At 68.9% G+C, this 19,182-nt stretch overlaps 4 protein-coding genes across 6 annotated transcripts in view; all 4 read right to left on the bottom strand.

The window, feature by feature from the left end:
• Window positions 1-87: 87 nt before the first annotated feature.
• LOXL4 (lysyl oxidase like 4) lies at window positions 88-5,360 on the bottom strand. The gene is made up of 15 exons (XM_084526845.1): window positions 5,290-5,360; window positions 4,723-5,025; window positions 4,412-4,590; window positions 4,091-4,302; window positions 3,550-3,588; window positions 3,237-3,462; window positions 2,949-3,132; window positions 2,638-2,792; window positions 2,166-2,333; window positions 1,849-2,011; window positions 1,487-1,730; window positions 1,035-1,150; window positions 820-956; window positions 506-617; window positions 88-409 (listed from the first exon to the last, which is right to left on the bottom strand). The coding sequence occupies exons 2-15, from the start codon at window positions 5,000-5,002 to the stop codon at window positions 339-341; spliced, it is 2,286 nt and encodes a 761-aa protein (XP_084382971.1). The 5' UTR covers window positions 5,003-5,025; window positions 5,290-5,360; the 3' UTR covers window positions 88-338.
• A 1,860-nt stretch (window positions 5,361-7,220) lies between these two features.
• On the bottom strand, window positions 7,221-12,212 carry PYROXD2 (pyridine nucleotide-disulphide oxidoreductase domain 2). 2 transcript variants are annotated; one of them, XM_084526241.1, is made up of 16 exons: window positions 11,101-12,210; window positions 10,750-10,769; window positions 10,470-10,563; window positions 10,322-10,395; window positions 10,078-10,224; window positions 9,788-9,941; window positions 9,595-9,656; window positions 9,373-9,470; window positions 9,098-9,239; window positions 8,870-9,004; window positions 8,694-8,766; window positions 8,429-8,585; window positions 8,173-8,327; window positions 7,935-8,041; window positions 7,733-7,853; window positions 7,221-7,547 (listed from the first exon to the last, which is right to left on the bottom strand). In XM_084526241.1, the coding sequence occupies exons 1-16, from the start codon at window positions 11,840-11,842 to the stop codon at window positions 7,465-7,467; spliced, it is 2,364 nt and encodes a 787-aa protein (XP_084382367.1). In that variant the 5' UTR covers window positions 11,843-12,210; the 3' UTR covers window positions 7,221-7,464. The 2 variants fall into 2 exon arrangements, with proteins under 2 accessions (XP_084382367.1, XP_084382366.1); XM_084526240.1 differs by having other exon boundaries at window positions 10,470-10,769; window positions 11,101-12,212.
• Window positions 12,213-12,220: 8 nt separating this feature from the next.
• On the bottom strand, window positions 12,221-16,672 carry HPS1 (HPS1 biogenesis of lysosomal organelles complex 3 subunit 1). Its single transcript, XM_084526242.1, is given in 19 exon segments — window positions 12,221-12,423; window positions 12,641-12,723; window positions 12,826-12,939; window positions 13,032-13,166; window positions 13,321-13,326; window positions 13,329-13,398; window positions 13,484-13,606; window positions 13,705-13,772; window positions 13,841-14,017; window positions 14,088-14,255; window positions 14,569-14,636; window positions 14,750-14,819; window positions 14,945-15,053; window positions 15,133-15,234; window positions 15,311-15,471; window positions 15,686-15,794; window positions 16,011-16,153; window positions 16,228-16,365; window positions 16,524-16,672. Coding segments are annotated over 19 exon segments (2,112 nt in total). The 5' UTR covers window positions 16,629-16,672; the 3' UTR covers window positions 12,221-12,260.
• Window positions 16,673-16,960: 288 nt separating this feature from the next.
• HPSE2 (heparanase 2 (inactive)) overlaps window positions 16,961-19,182 on the bottom strand; it is a 97,326-nt gene continuing 95,104 nt past the window's right edge. For both annotated transcript variants that reach the window (XM_084526597.1, XM_084526598.1), the window contains 3 exons: window positions 18,843-18,988; window positions 17,886-18,032; window positions 16,961-17,809 (listed from right to left, as the gene is read on the bottom strand). In XM_084526597.1, coding sequence (XP_084382723.1) covers window positions 17,644-17,809; window positions 17,886-18,032; window positions 18,843-18,988 — 459 coding nt within the window. In that variant the 3' untranslated portion in view covers window positions 16,961-17,643. The remainder of the gene's footprint in view (window positions 17,810-17,885; window positions 18,033-18,842; window positions 18,989-19,182) is intronic.

The following is a 19,182-nucleotide window of genomic DNA, read 5'->3' as shown; positions in this document are numbered from 1 at the left end:
ACACAGCACCCCGTCCCATTGCACAGCACCTTTATTGAGGACGCGACTGCTGCACGGGTGGCAGTGCCCGGGGCCCGTCCTGAGCCCGGGGGGGCGGTGGGGCTGGGCGGGCAGGCTGAGGTAGTCGTCCTGGGGGGCACCGGGGTCCCCCCCGTGCGTCCTGCTGGCAGCACAGGGCTCAGTCCCTCTCTGGTTGTGATGCTCATCCCCATCCTCTGCGGCAGCATCAATAAATACAGAAGGCTTCGAGTCCCTGAGCTCAGTCGGGTGCTGCCGTGGCCGGGACACAGGCTGGGAGGCCCCCGGGTGCCGGGGGGGCAGCATGGCGAGGTGGGGGCTCACACGAGGTTGTTGGCCAGGCGCTCCCGCCGCTCCAGCTCGCTCACCACGTCGGCGCCGTAGGCATCGCCTGGGGAGGGAGATGGTGGTGGTAAGGGGAGTGGGACCTGCGGCACCCCTATCCTGGGCATTTCCCACTGCCCCCTCTGCCCCCGGCCCTCCTTACTCGTGTGGCAGCCGTGCACCCAGACGCGCTGCCCGTCGTACTTGCACTGGCACCGCATCACGTTGTTGGAGAAGTCCGACTCGGCCACCTCGTGCTTGGGGTTCACCACCACCTGGGGAGGGCAATGGGCATGGCTGGGGGCACCTAGGTTGTGCCACCATGCCTGCCATGCACACACCACCATGGGGACACATGGGTGGCCACGAGAAACCCCAAAGCAGGCAGTGGCGTGCACCCAGAGTGCTGGTGGTGCCCACAGACCCCAGCCCTCATCTCCTGTTCCCGTGTCCCCCCCAGCCGCTCCGTGCCCGTACCTGGAAGGTGTAGCTCCCCGGCGGCACGTCGGTGATGTCGATCCACTGGCAGTCGATGTCGTGCCGGTAGGTGTCCCAGCACCCCACGCTCACCCCCTGCTCCCCAAAGTTGGCGCAGGCGAAGCGGCGCTGGAGCCCTGGGGACAATGGGGGGGGGACATGAGGAACGGAGGGGCTGGGGGGGTCCCCGCGCCCTGCCTGCAGCTGCCACCTACCCTCGGGGCAGTTGGTGTCCTCCAGGCAAAAGCTGGCCTTGTGCCCTTCGGCCACCTTGGAGCCGTTGAGCGTCAGCAGGTCGTAGTGGGTGAAGACCTCGATGCTGTGGAAGTGCCTGCGGGGACAGGGGGTGAGCGGGGGCCGGGGCAGGACGGGGAGCGTGCGGCCGGCCCCGACGCCGAGCCAGGAGCAGGCAGCACCTAGAGGCGAGCGGCTCCGCACAAATTACAGCCTTGCAGCCAAATAAAGCCCTAATGACAGTGCCGGCCCGGACGCTGCTAATTACCCCGGGCGGGCCGGCCTCTGCCAGGGTGGGGGCCATGTAGGAGGGACGGCGCCCAGCAAGCGCCCTGCAGGGCACCTGCCCTGGGCAGGGGGCACGGGGCTGCCAGGTCCCCCCGTGGCCAGCCTGGCCCTGTGCAGGGACAGCCCTGGGACGCAGGGCACCCACCGGTGGCACTGGTGCCAGGTCCAGGCGTGCCGTCCCATGCGGGGTCGGAAGTCGGCTCTGCCCAGGTTGTGGATCTGGGAGGAGAAGCGCAACAGGCGGCGGTGGCCGTAGGGCCACTGCATGCTGTCGGCCGAGCGGGAGAGGCAGCGCTCCTCGTGGGCGCAGTACAGCAGCGCCAGCGGCCGGTCCTCCAGGTAGGCTGTCTCCTGCACCAGCTGCGCGTTCATCACCAGGTCCGGGGCGTCTGGCAGGGATGGGAGCGGTGGGGACAGAGCTGGTGGCCACCAGCCTGCACCACCCCGGCCATGCAGGGCTGTGTCCCGGGAGAAGGACAGGCACCCCGTGGGCTGCCAGGTACTCACGGGCGGTGCAGCTGACCCCCGCTGAGAAGCGTCCCCCGCCGCTGGGGCAGTGCACGGGGCCGTGGCGCTGGCACTGCTGGAGGGCCAGCTCGGTGCCCGAGCAGCGCACCCCGCTCATCAGCACCTCGGAGGCGTCGGGGCTGCCCGCCCAGTACCAGGTCTCCTGGGCAGGGGGGAGCACGGCGCTCAGACCAGCCCTCGGCTCCCCGGCACTGCCACCAGGGCTTGTCACCGTGTCCCCACGTGCCCCGTCCCAGCTGCTGAGCCATCCCAGCACACCCAAACTGTGCAGCTCCTCGCGCCGGGATCCAACTCACCTGCAGGGCATGGCTGGCAAAGCCCAGCCCCAGCTGCCTGCAGACGACCATGGCCTCATTGAGCCCCCACTGGGCACCGCACACCGCGCCCCACCGCAGCTTGCCCTGCACCGGCACCAGCACCTCCACGACGCCCTCCTCGGGGCTGCGCCCCCCGGCCAGGCGCACCTGTGGGCGAAGAGGGGCTGAAATGGAGCGTGGGGCAGCCCCCCAGCACCCTGGGAGTGGGTCAGGTAGCACCATCCATCCAGCTGAGCCTTCCTTCCACCTTCTTCTTCCTCACACAAGAGCACTTTCACCACTGGCTCATCCTGAGGATCCTACACCAGCGTGGTTTGGGTGGCTCTGCCTGTCCCCATCCCCTGGGACACGCTTGGAGCATCCACACTGGGTGGGGGTTTGGGGTGCTGGGGCAGGGGCTGTGCAATGGGGCCGGGGCTCAGCGGGTGCTGGCGGGGAGGCAGGGACTGACCTGGCTCTGGAAGTCCATGTGGGGCACGTGGCAGCGCACGGCCGCGTCGTTCTCGTGCCGGCACCCGCTCTGCTCGGCGTCCTGGAAGCGGCACTCACCCAGGGAGCGCTCGTGGCCGGTGCAGCGCACCTCGCTCATGTGGATGGGGCCCAGGCCTGAAGCAGGGGGGGGGACATGAGTGCTCCTGCCCCTGTGCCCATCCCAGATCCCCCCGCACACCCCTGGATGCTCCAGCAGTGCGCAAAGGGCTATTCCCTGCGCACCACCGAGCCCAGCAGCGCCCCAATTCCTTGCGCCATCTCCCGCCTCACCTTGGCCCATCCGGGCTCCCACCAGGGCTTGCTTTGCCGTCCCGTAGCCCAGCTGCCGACACACCACGCTGGCCGCCGTCAGGTCCCACCGCTTGTCACACACGGTGCCCCACTGCCCGTGGCGCAGCACCTCCACCCGGCCCTCGCCAGCGTGGGCACCTGCTCGCAGGCGCACGGGGAGGCCCTGGCATGGGGACCGGCCCCATCAGCGGGTGCAGGGGGGGTGCCCGGGTGCTGCTCGGCCCCAGGAGCCTTCCTCAGGGGGTACGGGGCCGTGCTGGGGCTCACCTTTCCCAGGGAGGCTTTGCGGGGAGGTTTCTTGCCCCTGCCCTTGCCCTGCTGGAAGGCAGGGCCGGGCACGCAGCTGACGACGGCGTGCATGCCGCGGGGACAGGCGTGCTGGCGGGGGGCCGGGGGGGCCAGCTGCGTGGGGCAGCGGGCCAGGTGGGGCTCCGTGCCCTGGCACTGCACCTGGTGCACCCAGAAACTGCTCTTCTGGCTCAGGTTCTTCAGGCTGCCGAGGGAGAGGAGCGGGAACAGAGGTATTTCGGGGGGAGAGAGGCTCCCCTGCAGGTGTCCCCTGCCCAGAGCCGGGCCCTACCTGGAGCTGGGGTCCTTCAGCTTCATGTTCCACAGCTTCCTGCAAGGAGCATGGATGGAGGTCAGGGGGGGCTCAGCACCCCACCCTGTGCCCCTGCCCTCCCCAGCACCCCACGGCAGCAGCTGGGGCTGGAGGGTGCTCCCATGGCACGCTGGAGCCCTCTCCCTGGTGGCAATTCCTGCACTGGAGCTGTGCCCCGGCAGGACAGCACGACGCCTGGCACCGGCAGGGGCTCATTATGGGCTGTATTTATAGCCCCAGCACAAGGCTTGGCTCTCCTGTGCCTGCACCCACGCTGTACAGAACAAGGCTGGGGAGCATCCTGGCTGCTGCCCAGCCCAGCTCTGCCCCCCTTGAAGCCCCCGGGAAGGGGGCACAGGCATGGACAGGTGCCCCACACACCCAGCCGTGAGCGCACCCCTTCCCTGGCACCCCCCTTCACCCTACTGACCACCGTGCCCCAGCTGCACGTCCCAGGACCCCCACGGCACGTCCCGCCAGCCCGCTGGCACCCTGCCCCACGGCTCATCCCATTCCCTACCGGTAGAAGTTGGTGTTGACGGGCTTCTCCTGGGGGAAGCCCAGCATCCCGCAGACCACGCGGCTGTTGTTCCTGGTCCAGCCGGCGTCGCACACCTGCCTCCAGCGCCCGTTGTGCTTCACCTCCACGGCTCCCTCCGTCACCGGCATGCTCAGCTTGGCCCGCGCCAGGATGGGTTTGATCCGCACCTCCTCCAGGCTCAGCACCGGTGCCTGCGGGGTGGGCACGGGGGGTCCAGGATGGGACACGGGGTGGAGGGTGGGGACGACGGGACCTGCCCCAGCCCCTCGCCATCCCAGTGGGCGCCTGGTCCCCACTCACCTCTCCCAGCAGACCAGGGGCTGCGGCCGGGTCGGGGCCGCTGTGCAGGCGCTGCCCTGAGCACACCACGCCGGTGTCCTCGCCGTGGTGGCAGTCGCTCACGCCCCAGCCGTTGTGGGAGCACTCAGCCAGGGAGGACTCGCTGCCCCCGCACCGCACGTTGTCCAGCCAGATGGGGCCTGGGGGGATGGACGCGGGCTAGGGGTCACCGCTGGTGGGACCCCCTCAGCAGCACGGACCCAACAAGCGCCCCCCTTCATGCCGCCCCCTCCCGCAGCACCCCACGCACGTGTCCCCCAGCTGCCCCTTACCTTCCCCCTGGCCGTAGGTGGCACTGTGCGTCCAGGTGATGGCCGCGGTGTAGCCCAGCTGCCGGCAAGCCACGGTGGCCGCGTGGAAATCGAAGCCATCGTCGCACACGGTGCCCCAGCGGCCCTGGTACAGCACCTCCAGCCGGCCCTCCCCGGCTGGCCCCCGCGGCCCCGCCAGCCTCAGCTGCAGCCCCGCCGGCTCCTGTGCAGCGGGCACCACCCGGCACAGCAGCAGCACCAAGGGCAGCAGGATGGGGCTCGCACCAGCCGGCATCGCCATCGCAGCTCCTGGTGGTGGGATGCCTGGGGACAGCCTGACTCTGAGCCCCTGGGGAGCACAGCGGGGTGGGGTGCTCCCACAGCCCCCCCGTGCCCCAGCAGCGTGGTGTGGGGGGGATGTGGTGCCCCCTTGCATGGCAGGGGCATCCCCGACCCCATGCCGTGCGGGATGCAGGGGTTGTTCCCTCTCCATCCGGCACACAGCCCTGTCCCCATCCCCACACCTCTCCCCCTGCACCCCCAGCCCCCCGAGGTGCCCGAGCCCCCCCGGGCCAGCCCAGCACTCACCCTGGGTGTCAGCACGGGGCAGATACGGGGCAGGCAGCAGCGTGGGGACGCGGTGCTGGCTCCTGCTGGCCTCCAGCAGCTCTCCTGCCTCCGAGCACCGCCTGCTGCCGCTTTTATGGTGCGGCGCGGTGGGACGCCCCGGGTGGGGGCCCACGCTGCCCAGCCCAGCCCCAGCCCCCCCCGCACGCAGGGCCCAGAGGCCGGCCCTGCACCCTGCCCCCCCCCAGCCCCACTCTGCCACCCTGGAGCAAAGCCACCTGTGCCCACCTCCAGCAGATTTTGGGGGGTGCAGAGCACACATGGGACAGCCCCCCCACCATAAGCCTGCCCCTCCTGGCCCCAGGATGAAGCCAGGACCCCCAGCTGGGGCTGCCCCCCCCCAGCATCACTGCACCGCGGGGCTGGCCCCCAGCCAGGCAGAGCACGGCTGTGCCGGAGGTGGCAAATTGTCCCACGGGGGGTCCCCAGGAGGACACCCCACACCCCATGTGGTGACTGAGGGGGGTGCTTGGACACGGGGTGGGCAAGGACTTGGGGGGGGGGCACTGAGCCCAGCAAGGGGAGCCTGGGAGGGGCAGGGGGCAGCACCTGGGCTGTCCCTGAGCCAGGCTGGCTGCGGGGGTCCCCAGGTGCTGCTGCCCCCCCCAGCCATGCAGACAGGGGGTACCCCCCCAAACCAGCCCCCGGGGCACCCTGCCGCCTGCGCCCCGCCGCGGGACGGGGATAAACAGGAAGCGCCTCTGCCCCGGCCGTGGCCACCGGCTGGCCAGGAATGTGCCGGTGGCTACCGGGTTGTTTGTTTGGAGTTAAAGCAGCCGGTTCCTGCCGGGACGAGCCAGGAACAACACGGCCGGGAATAGCCCGTGAGCTCATCGCCACGTCCCGCCAGGGCCCTCGGCACCCCCCCAGCACTCTGCGTCCCCACGCAGGGCACCCTCACCCCCACCCTGCTCCTCGGCTGGGCTGCTGGCATGTGCTGCGGCATCTTCTGGGGGTGCCCGGGGAGGATAAAATGCGGATTTGGGGCCACGGGGGCCACGTGGGCTATGGGACAGCGGCTGGGCTGTGCTGTAGCCACGGGACGGCGGCCAGGGGAAGCCCTGGGGAAGGGCAGGGCTGGGTCCAGCAGCGGAGCTCGTGACTCACGGAGTCACCACGGCTCTCGGTGTCTGGGTGTTTGGGAGCTCAATTGCCTGAGTGTGCGGCCAGGAGCCCCCCCTCGGCCCCCAGGGGATGGCTGCAGGTGGGTAGGGCCACCAGGGTCCTGCTCCCAGCTCTGCCCCTGCTCCTGGGGGGAGCGAGAAGAGGGCAGGGGGTCTCCGAGGAGCTCTCGGCACCGTGCCCTGCCACGGTCAGGCTGGGGGGCATCCCCTCCTCGCTGCCACCCCCAGCCCAGCCCTCGGGGCTCGCCGGGCACCGGCACCTGCGGCAGCTAAAAATACGGTGCTGCAGCAGGGCAGCCCCGGGCGCGGGAAGCTGTGGGCAGCGGGCGGGCGTGCGGGGCTATTCTCAGAGGGCTGCGGGCCTATTCCTGGCCGGTCAATATTGATTCAGCCAGCTCAGGTGCAGCAGCGCAGCCCGGAAGCGCCGTATTTAGGGCCCGGCGGGAGGAGAGGCTGGGAGCTGAATCGGGAGCATTGTCCCCGGGAGGAAGAGGGCAGGGAGAGGATGTGAGCTCTGTCATCTGCTGCGAGCGGCGCCCGGCAGCGGCACGGGGCAGCGCATGGCACACCCAGCGTGGGCTGCCTGAGCCGGGCTGCTTGTCCCCGTTCACCCTGACACTCCAGTCCCCTCCAGCAGGGCCCCAGGGGCTGCACCAGCAGCAGTGCAGGTGGCACAGCGCAGCCCACGCTATGGGGACACGGGGTGCGCTCTGTGCTCATACCCCAGGACCAATGAACCCCATACAGAGAGCTGAAAAACCATGGGGAGAGGGCCAAATGCAGAGCCCCTGGCTGTGTTTATTTCTGTGGGTGCCACAATGCCCAGGGAACCGGGGGGGTGGGCTGGGGAGGGGGTCAGCCCGGGTCCCAGCAGCCTGCCCCACACGCACAAGGGGTGCTGCTGCCAGTGCTTGGCCTGCTGCAGTGGTGGGAAGCAAGGTGGGGACAGCAGGCTCTGCCTGGGGACAGCAGGGCTCACTGCAGCCACATCCCCATGGAGGTGAAGTCGGCGTCACCGCTGCTGTCTCAGGTGCTTGAAGTCCCCGAGAGCCACCCGGGCTGCATTGCGTCCTGCTGCTCCCATCACGCCGCCTCCTGCAAGGCAGAAACAGGGCGCAGTGGCCCCAGCAGCGAGGGCTGCACCAGGGGGGCTGCTCTGCCTCACCGCCAGGGCTGAGAGTAGCAGAGCTCACACCTTGTGCTCCCCTTGCCCCTGGTCCATGCGCCCTGCCCTCCTCCTGCAGCCCCTCGGGGTGTCCCCAGCTCCCAGCCCTGCTCACCAGGGTGTGCTCCGCTCCCACACAGGTACAAGCCTGGAACTGGGGACCGGTAGCCCGAGTAGGATGGTGCTGGCCGGGCAAAGTACAGCTGGTCCAGAGACATCCCTCCGTGGAAGATGTTCTGCAAACGGAGCCCAGGCTGTGTGAGGGGGCTGTGCCTGGCTGCTTGCTGTGCTCAGTGCTGAATCTGCACGGTACCCACCCCACCGGGCAGCCCGAAGACCCTCTCTAAGTCCGGGGGTGTCAGGATGTCCCTGCCGATGACGGACGCCTTGAAGCCTGGGGCATAGGCTTCGATGCAGTCGAACACTAGGGAGGGATGGAGGCACTGGCAGGCAGCTCCAGGTCATGGTGACCGGCCCCTGAGCACAAGGGTGGCTGTGCCTGCAGCAGGGACCAGCGCTCCTGGCGTTACCTGGCTCCGTGCACATGCTACGTACCCGTGTCTGCATACGCATTTCTAGCCTGCTCGTCCCAGTGCTGCCCACCTGCCAGCTCGTACGGGGTGTACTGGGTGAAGAGGGACACGACGTGGCAGCCCCGCGGGGCCAGCCCCGGGTCCAGCGCCGAGGGGATGCACAGCTCGATCATGGGCCTGTGGGAGCGGGACTGAGCCACCCCAAACATCCCCCAGCACTGCCGTCCTGCCCCTTCTCCGGACACCATGGGCAGGGAGCGAGGCGGGGGGGCTCCTACCTGCTGGAGGGGTGCCCGCCAGCAGCCTCGGTGTAAGCCTGGTGCAGGAGGTGGGTGCCCTCGCAGTTGAGGTGGATGGAGCACTGGTGGTGGGGCAGGGGCTGGCCGTCGCGGGCGTTGGGGGCAGCCAGGAAGCTGGGCAGGCGATCCACTGCCACTGGGATGGGGGGAGGAGACCGGGGTGCAGGCTCCTGGGGAGCCCCGCAGCCTTGTGCTGGTGTGCCCCCCAGCTGGGATGGTGGAGGAGGCAGCCCCCTGTACCTACCGTTGATTTTGGTGACGGGGGAGCGCGTGTCAACACACCGGATCCGCTGGGTGAAGTCCTCTGGGAGCTGCCCCTGGAGGGGGACGGGGGCACCGCGGTGATGGGGCCGCCATGGGGCAGCCCAGCCGGGGGGTGACAGCCCACCGAGCCCCGTGGTGGCCCCGCGTGCCCCATACCTGGGGGGTGAGCTCCAGGAAGGTGATCTGGGGGGAGGCGTTGGACAGCACCACTTTGCTCCTCACCTCCATCCCGTCCCGCAGCACGACGCCCTGCGCCTGCCCGTCCCTGCCCAGCAGCACGCGGCTCACGGCCTGGGCAGAGGGGAAGGGGCCAGCATCTCACCCGGCTTCTCCCTGGGGCCACTGGGCAGCCCGTGGAGGTCCCCGTGCCCAGAAACCCGGTACCTTCTCGGTAAAGATGTGTGCGCCCCGGCTGGCTGCTGCGCGGGCGATGGCTTGGGACAGGGCCCCCATGCCACCAGCCACGTAGCCCCAGGCGCCGCGCCGCCCCTCCAGCTCGCCCATGACATGGTGCAGCAGCACGTACCTGCAGGGATGGGGACAGAGCTCACCCAGCCCCTGAGCCACTCCGGCAAGCCTTGGGGACACGCCGGGCTGAGCGAGGTGGCCTGGAGCAGATGGCGTGGCCGTGAGCCCCGGGGAGGGGACGGGGCCCTCACCCGCTGCCAGGGCTGTGGGGGCTGCTCATGGCTCCAATCACCGCATCGGTGGCCAGGGTTGCCTTCAGGGGCTCCGACTCAAACCAGTGATCCAGGATCTGGCCCAAGAGGCAAGGAGAGAGCTGGGCTCAGGGCTGGGCTGCAGCCGGGTCCTTGTGGGCACGCAGGGAGGGGGAGCGGGTGCCAGGAGGGTGGCTCTGTGCCACTGCAGCCGGCACGCACCTTGGAGATGGGGGCTGTCAGCACCTCGTAATAGTGGGGCAGCTGCCGTCCCAGCACCAGCCCTGTGGGGAGAGGCAGCTTTGGGGTCTGCACAGCTGCACCAGGACACAGCCACTGGCACCTGGTGGGGCTGAGGCCAGGCAGGAGCCCGGGTGCAGGCACACAGCCATTGCCAAGGGGATCCCAAATGTACCTGCCCGCAGCAGGGGCTGCAGGGCTCGCAGGGATCTGAGCCGCTGGAGCAGGGAGCCCTGCCCTAGGGCAGCTGTATCCACAGGGGGGGCATCCAGCAGTGGGTCGATGGCAGCCACCAAGCGCCCCATGAATGCCTCATACTCAGGATAAGCCTGGAAGGGGACAGCAGGAGGCCAGAAGGGACTGAGCCATGCTGGGTGCAAAGGACACGCCGCCACGAGCATCCCTGCTGCTCCACGGGGCAGGGCAGCTCCTTGGGGCTTTGCTTTGCCGCGGTCCCTGCGGTACCTGAGCATCTTTCTGGGAGAACTGGGCGATCTGCTGCTGGGTCTGGGCCATGTCGTGCCCCAGCAGCAGGGAGCGGGGCGGGCTCCTGTCCTCCAGCAGTGGGGTGAAGGAGTAGGGGTCCCGCGGGAGCACCCTCAGGCCATGCCGCTGCGAGACACGGAGGGCAGTGAGACACGGAGGCAGCAGTGTCACCCTGCTGTGTGCCAGGAGGTGCTGGTGGCCCAGCTGGGGACGGGCACCGTACCTGCAGCTCCAGCTCGCTGTAGATCTGCGGCCGCAGCAGGCTGAGCAGGTAGGATGCCCGGGAGAACTTAAAGCCTGGAAGATGTGGGGTGGTGAGGGATAAAAGGGGGCAGGCAGGGGCCAGGAGGACGTAGGGCACGTGGGGATACCTGGCACGATCTCCTCGGTGACGGCCGCGCCGCCCAGCACGTGGCGCTTCTCCAGCACGGCTGTGCGCAGCCCTGCCCGCTGCAGGTAGGCAGCCTGCGGGGAGCGTGGCTTCGTGCTGCATGTGGCACGTCCTCCTGGTCCCAACCACCTCCCCGACCCCTCACCAGGGTGGTTCCCACTTCCCAAACCCGTCCGGGAGCCCCCAGCCCCTGCTCTTGCTGCAGACCCTCCCCAGCCCCACAGCGTCCCCAGGGTGAGCGCTCTGCCTCCGGTACTCACTGCCACCAGCCCGTTGTGCCCTGCAAGGAGAGACAGAGGGGAGCTGAGCCTGGCTGAGCCAGGACAGCCCCATGGCACAGCACATCCCCCCACATCAGGGACGCAGGCACCCAAATAACAAGCTCTGAACACTGTAGGGAGCATTCTCCTCAACCCTACATCCCTGGGCCCCAATGGGGCAGGGTTGGTGACAAAGGTGACAGATCCCCCAGCTCTGTGCTGACCCCTTAGCCAGCAGCACGCCGGGGTGTTGCAGCACACACCCATCCGTGCCAGCCCCCATGCAGCTCCCCGGCACAAGCAGCACGCTGGGGGCCGCCCCATCCCCACCAGCTCCTCGCCCTGCCTTACCTGCCCCGATCACCACCGCATCGTACTCCTGCTGCAGCCGTGCTGCGGCCCCGCTGTGAGCCAGGCGCCATCCCCGCAGCCCGTGGGCAGCACAGCCCGTGCCCAGCCTCGCAGGGAGCCCGGCCGCCATCTCCACACCGTGCCTGCAGCTCCTGGACTTTGCTTCCACGGCCACACTTCTCACGGGGCACGGGGAGGGGACAGGGGGCCCAGGGCAGGGGACACCTTGGCGCAGGGCTGGACGCTGCGTCCTGGGGCTTGCGGGGAGGCTGGGCAGGACGCGGTGCCCACAGCAAGGCACCAAGCCCCGGCCAAGCATTGCCTGGGGCGTGCAGGGAGGCTGGGGAGAGGCAGTGTGCAGGGCCACATCCTGCCGGGAGCTCAGCCCCCCCGGAGCAGCTGGGAAAGGGGCAGCCTGGGGCTGGGCTTGGCTCCGGACCCACAGCTTGTGCTCAGCGGGGCAAATTCCTGCCCGGCAGGATAGGGCAAAGGCCCTGCTGCGGTCCAGCGCTCCCCAACCCACAGTGCCCAGCCTCAGCTGCACGGGGCAGCGGCTGCACGGCCCCGGAGCTGTGCAGGGGGAGCACCAGTGCCTGCCCAGAGGGCTCGCACGTGCACCGACACCAGACGTGTCTGGCGAGCACATGGGCTGCCTCGGCTCTGCCGCGTGCTGGCTGCCCAGCTCGGCCCCGCCGTGCCCGGGAGCTGCATGCAGGCACAGTTTGCATCCCGTGCACCCCATCCCTTGGGGACCCTGACCCCATCAGCCCCACATTTAGGGGCGCAGGGGGGGGGACGGGGTGCACCCCGTGCCGTTCACCGCGTAGGTTTGGCTGCAGCGTTTTGTTCTCCGGCCAAAGCCAGGCAGCGGGGCCAAGCCAACGCCATAAATCCTGCTTTGGAAACGCGCTTTTCAACAAGGCCGTGATTTGCCAAAAAGCTCTCAGCCCCGCTCCCGGCCCGTCCCGGGAGGCTGCTGGGTGCCAGCCAAGCAGGCGGGGAGGGGAGAGGCGGGCAGCGCAGCCCTGGCCGAGGAGGGGGAGGCTGCACGTGGCCACCCCCAGGCATGGCTGGCCGTGCACCCAGCTCACGTGCACCCCCTGAAAGAGCAGCACGAGCAGACGTCCGCACCCCGCTTTAATCCCGGCCCCGGGGGCGGCTCAGAGCAGGGGGATGCGGGAAGGCTCCCAGAGGCGCCGGGCCAAGTCGCAGGCCTGCTGCACCACCAGCTCGGAGGGGATGATGCCCAGGTGCACGGTCAGCAGCTCGTAGCACTTCACCACCTCTGTCTGCTGGTTCTTGCTGTAGTAGCGCAGCAGCTTCCTGGGGGGGGCAAAGTTGGGGTGTTCTGCAGGGGATGGGTCTGCAAAACCACCCCCTTTTGGGTCATCTTCCCCTAGAAAGCCCCTGCCAAGGACATCCCTGCAGCCCCAGGACCGCAGCCGCAGGCTGTGTGGCACCCAGCACGGGTACCCCCCCGCTGCCCCGTCCCAGCAAGGGCAGACACCGGTGCCAAGCAGCAGGGCTGGGGGCTGCCGACCTGTAGTAGTCTCCTGCCAGCATCCCGATGGGAGCCGAGTCGTCGGAGAGGACGGGCACCTCCATCACCTCCAGCTTGTAGCCCTGGGGACAAAGACAGCAGAGGGCAGGCCCGTACCAGGGAGGGGAGGAATGAGGGGCCCGGGGTGCTGTGAGAGGGGCTCAGCCCCATCCCACCCCTCCTACCAGCTCGTTCTCGAACCAGAGGAAGTAGGAGCAGCAGTAGTCGCCGTCCTGCAGCATCAGGGTCGTGTAGCCCTTCTGCAGGTATCGCCGGGCCAGCGCCACCAGGGACCAGACCTGGGGGACAAGGGGCACCCGCAGGCTGAGCACAAACAGGCTCCACAGCTCTGGCCCCGCTCAGGCGCTGCTGGGCCGCATCCTGCCCGTACCTTGCTCTTGACAAACTCAGCCAGAGGCCCCTTGCCCAGCTCCGAGCTGGACTTCTCCGCCACGCTGAGCGACGGGGCCATCATCTGCCCGGCCGTGCGGTCGACGTAGATGAAGTGCACCAGGCCAGGGAAGTCCTCCAGGTACGTGGGGCCGGTTAAGGGCATGCAACAACCTCGGTGCTCTTTCGGGACAGCCCCCAGGCCTCAGGAAAACCCCCCTGACCGCCTTCACCTTGCCCCCATGCCCACCTCCGCCCTCGCTGCGGGGGTCCCGGCCCTGCCGAGGCACGGTGAGGGATATGACACCATGGTGATGTTGCGCCTGCTCTTCACCAGCAGGAAGTCCCGCCAGTCCAGCAGCTTCTCCCTGCCGAGGAGAGGTGCGGTGAGAGGCCAGGACCCCCCAGCAGGGTTGTGGGGCAGCCCCCCGGGGGTGCAGGTACCCCTCTCACCTCATCAGCTTCTGGGCACGGTCCCGCAGGCCCTGCGACAGGCTCTGGCTGGCGGAGCTGAGGAAGAGCTGGCGGTACACGGAGCAGAGCTGCCGCTTCACCATGCCCACAGCCTGCAGCAGCCTGGGCCGGGGGACAAAGGGGACACGCTTTTGGTCTGTGTTCAGCACAAAAGGGAAATCCCCGGGGGCTGCAGGCATCCCCCGCCACCCCGTACTCACTCCAGGCTGCTCCCAGGCTCGCTGCGGGAGAAGATCTTGTTCTTGAACTCCACCCAGGCGTTCTGCAACTACAGAGACAGGGCTCAGCGCCTGGCCAGCGGACAGAAGGATGGGGTCCTTGCATCCCCGCTCCCACCTGGACATCCTGCCCGCTCAGCTTCTTCACAAACTTGTCCATGCGCTGCCGCAGCTCGGCCAGGAAAGGGAAGCTGCGGGGGGCTCCCACCTCCTGCCCCTCTTCCAGCTTCTTCTCCAGCAGCAAAAACCCATCCAGCAGCTGGTGCAAGGTGACGGCCACGTGGGTCGTAGGGCCCTGTTGGAGAGGAGGGAGAGGGGTGAGGCAGGACCCAGCCCAGCTCTGCTGCCTTCACCTTACAGCTCACCTTGGTCAGCAGCACGAGGGAGATGCCCGGCCAGAGCGGGAGGCAGTGCATGGTGTGGGGCAGCAAGGGGCAGTAGCCGTCCCGCATGTTGACATCCAGGAAGATCCTCCTGGGGTTTGAAGCTTCAGGAACCAGGGGCTCCAAGGTCTGGAGCAGGTCCTCTGCCACCTGGGCAGAGATCAGGGATGCTCAGCCCCCTGTGGGGACGAGCCAGCCCACACCAACCCAGAACCTCCTGCAGGGACACGGGGGCAGAAGCAACGTCCTGAGAGCTGCAGCCAGGCACAGCCGAACTGAGCAAGCTGGAGGGGCCACACAGCAAAACATCGGCAGTGAGGGAAGCGCCCAGGAATCCCAAAAGAGCAGCACACAGAGGGGAGGCTGCTTGTGAGGGATAAGTGGCGAGGAGCAGAGGCAGCAGAGAGAACCACGCCAGGCCTGGGAGGCACGGACCCGGGAGCAAGTCTCTGCCCACACTCACCTGGACATCCGCAGAGTCTGCATCCCCAGCAGCCGCCGGCTCAGGGCTCTCGGATGAGCTCTCACTGCCTGCAGGGAACGCAGCAGCTCTGCATTCCCTGCCAGCCCCCTACGCCGCCCCCCCCAGTCCCCCTGTGGGGCTGCAGGACCGGCACACAGCTCCTTCCCAGCCAGGCACTCACCCGTGCTGTGTCTGCCCGGCGAGGGCTGGGGCGTGTAGTAAACCTCGGGCGTGGAGAGATCGTCTGTGTCCTGCCAGCCAGGAGGGGCTGGATCAGCCGTGCCCTGCAGGCATGGCTCCGGTGCGGGCAGCACCGCCAGCATCCCACGCTGCAGCTCCCAAAGTCCCGGGCCCTGGGGCAGCCACCCACTCTCACCTGATCATCTGACTCCTTCTCTGCAGCTCCGTGGGAGCTGGTGCTGCGCACGGGGATGCTCTCGCTTCTCTTGGGTCCGTGAGGCAACACCTTCCCTGCTTCAGACTTCCGAGATAAGAGGAAGAAAATCAAGCCCTGGCCCCCAAGACGTCAGCCCCCCAGGGGCTCCCCAGTCGCTGCCCAGCACCTGGGAGCCGAGCTCCTCCTCGGCGCTCTGGCTGGGGTACAGGTCCTGCACCAGGAGGATGAGGATGAGCAGGTCGGCGGGGCGGATGGAGCTGGCGTTGCGGCTGCGGAATGGCAAACGGAGGGGTCAGGAGGGGTGGTGAGCACCGGGAGGGTTGGTGGGGCCGGGGCTGGGCACACCTGGAGTAGAAGGCCAGCAGCTTGGTGTGCACCAGGAGGAAGGCATGGCCCACCTCGTCCCCGCCGCGCTCGGGGCTGGCGTTGATGTACTGCACCACCTGCCTCTCCAGGAACTCGATGCACTGCTCGCACAGCTGGGGGTGGATCAGCCGCTCCACGGCCTGTGGCATGGCAGGGAGGGGGCTGAGCCCCCCCAGACCCAGCCACACAGCCCCAGGGCAGGCCTGGGCTGCTCCCTACCCCCGTGCACCCCATGGCTTGGGGGGCTCCCTACAAAGAACCCTGCCCCAGATGCCGTGACCCCACGCAGCATCACACCCTGCCAGCCTGGGGGGCATCCCTGGGCTGTGACCAGCAGGTCCCAACGCACGGTACCTCCACGGCAAAGCTCTGGTCCTCCTCTCGCAGGCGGAGGTAGGTCTCCAGCAGGCCCCGCAGCAGGCTCCAGACGCGCTCCCGCTGCTCCGAATCCACCGGCCGCAACCTGCCATGGCCCCAGAGCATGAGCCACGCGTGGGACATCACCACCCCGGGCGGGTGGACACCCCCAAACTCCAGCAGCAGCCCAGCAAAGAGATAGCAGGAGGGGATCCCACTGTATGGGAGGGTCTCAGCTACGAGATGTGTTCCCAACTGCCCCGTTTGGCAGCTCCCCAGACCCCCACGCCCCAGCCCGCCCCATCCGGTGGTCCCCGCTCACTCCTTGCGGATGAGGTGGGAGTCGAGCGTGACGAGGCCGCAGTGAGCCTCCACCAGGCGCCGCAGCACGAAGAGCGTCCTGCGCAGGTCGTCCTCGCTCTCCGTCCCGTCGCCGTTGACCGCGATGTACAAGCAATCCCCAAACTGCAACACGCAGCGGGGTCAGACCCGGGCTGGACGCCCCCCTCCCCGGCTCCCCCTGCCCTGCTCTACCCTACCATGTGCAGGACGTGGAGGTGCTGCCCGTGCTCGGCCCTGAAGCAGGTGTAGGTGTCCGACAGCTTCTCCAGCAGCGCCGTGCAGGAGATGATGAGGGGCGCGAAGAGCGTGTTCAGGCTGTCCTCCACCGCCGGGCCCTGGGGCGCACGGCCGGCTCAGCACCCCGGGACCCCCGCACTCCCTGCCCCATCCCAGCTCCGCGCCCTGCCCCTGCCCCCGGTGCTCCCCGCCCGGTCCCGTCCATCCCCGTCCCGTCCCGTCCATCCCCGTCCCGTCCCGTCCCGTCCCGCCCCACCTGCACGGCGGCAGCGGCGGGCGGCTGGAGCCGTCGGAGGAAGGCGGCATCAGCCCAGTAGAAGAGCAGCTCGGCGGCGCTGCTGGCGATCAGGACGCACCGCATGGTGCCCCCCACCCCGTGCCACCGGGACCCCGCAGCACCGGGACCCCGCGGCTCCGCCCGCCCCGCGCCGCTTCCTGCTCCGCCGCCCGTGGCCGCCGCGCCCACGCGTGCAGCGCCCCCGGTGGCCCGGCGTAACCCTGCACGGCCGGGACCGGCTGTGCCCCGCTCCCGGTGCCGGTGCCGCTCCCGGTGGCGCTCCCGGTGCCGCCCCGGGATGCTCCGTGCCGCCCCGCTGCCGCCCCGCCGCGGACAGAAGAGGCCGTGGCGGTGGACAGCCCAGCTTTATTACCCCTCCCGTCCCGTCCCGTCCCGGTGCGTCCCGGCTGCTCCAGCCCGCACCCCCGGTACCGGCGGGCAGCGCTCCGCCATCCCCGCTCGGGCCGGGAGCTCCCCGCCGCGGGGCGCGCACCCCCTGCCTCCGGGCTCACCGCTGCGGGCCTCATTAATTTAATTACCAACATTTACAGCCGTGGGCCCAAGCCCTGCCCGCACGGCCCGGGGCAGAGCCGGCCGCCTCCTCCTCCCGGGCCGACCCGCAGCATCCCCGGAGCACCCCCGGAGCACCCCCGGAGCACCCCCGGAGCATCCCCGCAGCATCCCCGCGCTGGTCCAGGCCGGGCCGCGCTCGCAGCGGCCGAGCGGCAGCAGAGGGAGCTGCTTCCATGCGCTTGCTGCGAGGCTCCGGGGAGGGTGCCCGCGCTGGGCTGGCCGCCCACGGCGCCTCCGGAGCGGGGCCCGGCCCCCAGCCCTCCCCGGGAGCCCCGGGGCTTCTCGCTGCGGCCCCGCTGCCCCCCCCCCCCCAGTTCGCCGTCGCAGCGGCTCCGGCCGGGCAGAGCGGAGCGTTTTTGGCCACGGGTTGGAGGAGGCTGCCGAGGAGGAGGGCGTCCAAGGGTGCGAGGCCGAAGGGCGCGGTGCGGAGCCCCCGCGGGGCCGTGCGGGCTGCCCAGGAGGCAGCGTGTCCCGGGGATGTGCGTGGGGCAGGAGCGGGGCTGCCGGCTCCGTTCTGCGCCGTGGGCTATCGGTACCGGCAGGCCAGCGCGTTCACGTTCTTCACCACGTAGAAGCTCATGGTCAGCGGGGGGATGACCAAGGTGCGGCCGGCCCGCAGCGGACGAGGCTTTAGCTCGGGGAGGGTCCCATCGTCCACCATGGCCAGCGGCTGCCCGTTGAGCTGCACCGACCTGCGGGGCCAGAACAGGGTCAGGGCATCGGGGCCGGGGCGGCGGTGGCGGAGCCAGCCGTAAGCGTGGCACTTACTTGGAGTGGAGCCCGTCTTTGCCGTAGGGCTGCAGCAGGTACTGGTGGACGATCTTATCCCGCAGCGTCCCCGCCAGCTTGATTTTCTTCCGGGAGCGGTGCAGGTTGATGATGTAAAGGGTGATGGACCCCCGGACATAGTTGTGGCTGCGAAGGGGAGAGAGGGAGCTGAGGGGTGTGCTGGCACGTGGCCTGGGGGTGTCACCTCTGAGAAAAGGGCTTGGGGGTGTCTGTGTGAGAACCAGCCTTCTGCAGCCACCTGCATGGGATGCTGCCACCCTGGCTGCCCCTCCATGGGGAGATGCCACCTCCCAATTGTGACACCTTTCCAACCATTCCCTGCTCTCCTCAGCCAGGGGTGGCACAGCTCGAGGTTGTGCTGTGCTGGTGCCCACAGCAGGGGTGGTGGTCCCGGGGCAGCCCCCCAGGGCCTCGCAAGGAGGAGGCTGAGAACGGACAGGAGCTCTGTGCGCGAGTGGCGTCTGCCCCCGCTGCCCCGGGCACTGGACTGACAGCTCCAGACACTGATCCTCTGTCCCTGCCTAATCAGACAGCCCCAAACAAAGGCTATAAAGCACTTTGCACCTGTCAGTTACTGGACAAGGTTTCCTACCGAGCTGGAGGCATGTTGAAAGCATCTGGACTGTGTAAAGAAACAGCCTCTCCTCCTCCACAATAGCAACTTGTGTCTGCGGAGGAGGTGGCTGCTCCCCCCTGCTCGCTGGGGCGCTTTGAAAGCCCTTATCAGCGAAACAATAACCAGGCCGGGCTCCCCGGCACTGCGGCCAGGCGGGTAACCCGACCGACCGGGGGGCCCCTCGTGAAATCCACCCCCTTGATCTCTGCTGCCGGGGCTGCCCCGCAGCCACCGCTCCGTCCCCCGCCGTCCCCGTTCCCAGGCGTGGGCTCCCCCTGGCCCCCGCAGCCCCCAGACCCCCTCGCCCCATCCCAACTTACTTGTGGTAGCTGGTGCAGTGGGCGTAAATGCGGAGCTTGTCGCGGATCACCCTGCCTGGCCGGGGTTTCCTCTGGAGCCCGGCCACGTGGATGGCCAGGACCTTGGGTCCGATGAGCCGCTTGTAGAGCAGGGACAGCCAGTAGTCCTGCGGGGCAGAGGGGACAGTCAGCAGCACCAGCCCAGGAGAGGCTGCTTTCCCCACTTGCAGCCTAGCAGAGTTTGGGGCTGTTTGGGTGAAAATGTTCCGTGCCAGACATCTGCCTCTGGGGTGAGCTTTTTTATTTTCTTGCACAGATCAAGCCAAAATGGCATAGCAGTTTTTGGGAAGGAGATTAAGGA

The sequence above is a fragment of the Aythya ferina genome (assembly GCF_964211825.1).
Source record: "Aythya ferina genome assembly, chromosome: 7".
NCBI classification, from domain to species: domain Eukaryota; kingdom Metazoa; phylum Chordata; class Aves; order Anseriformes; family Anatidae; genus Aythya; species Aythya ferina.
This window is presented reverse-complemented; position numbering and strand designations above follow the sequence as displayed.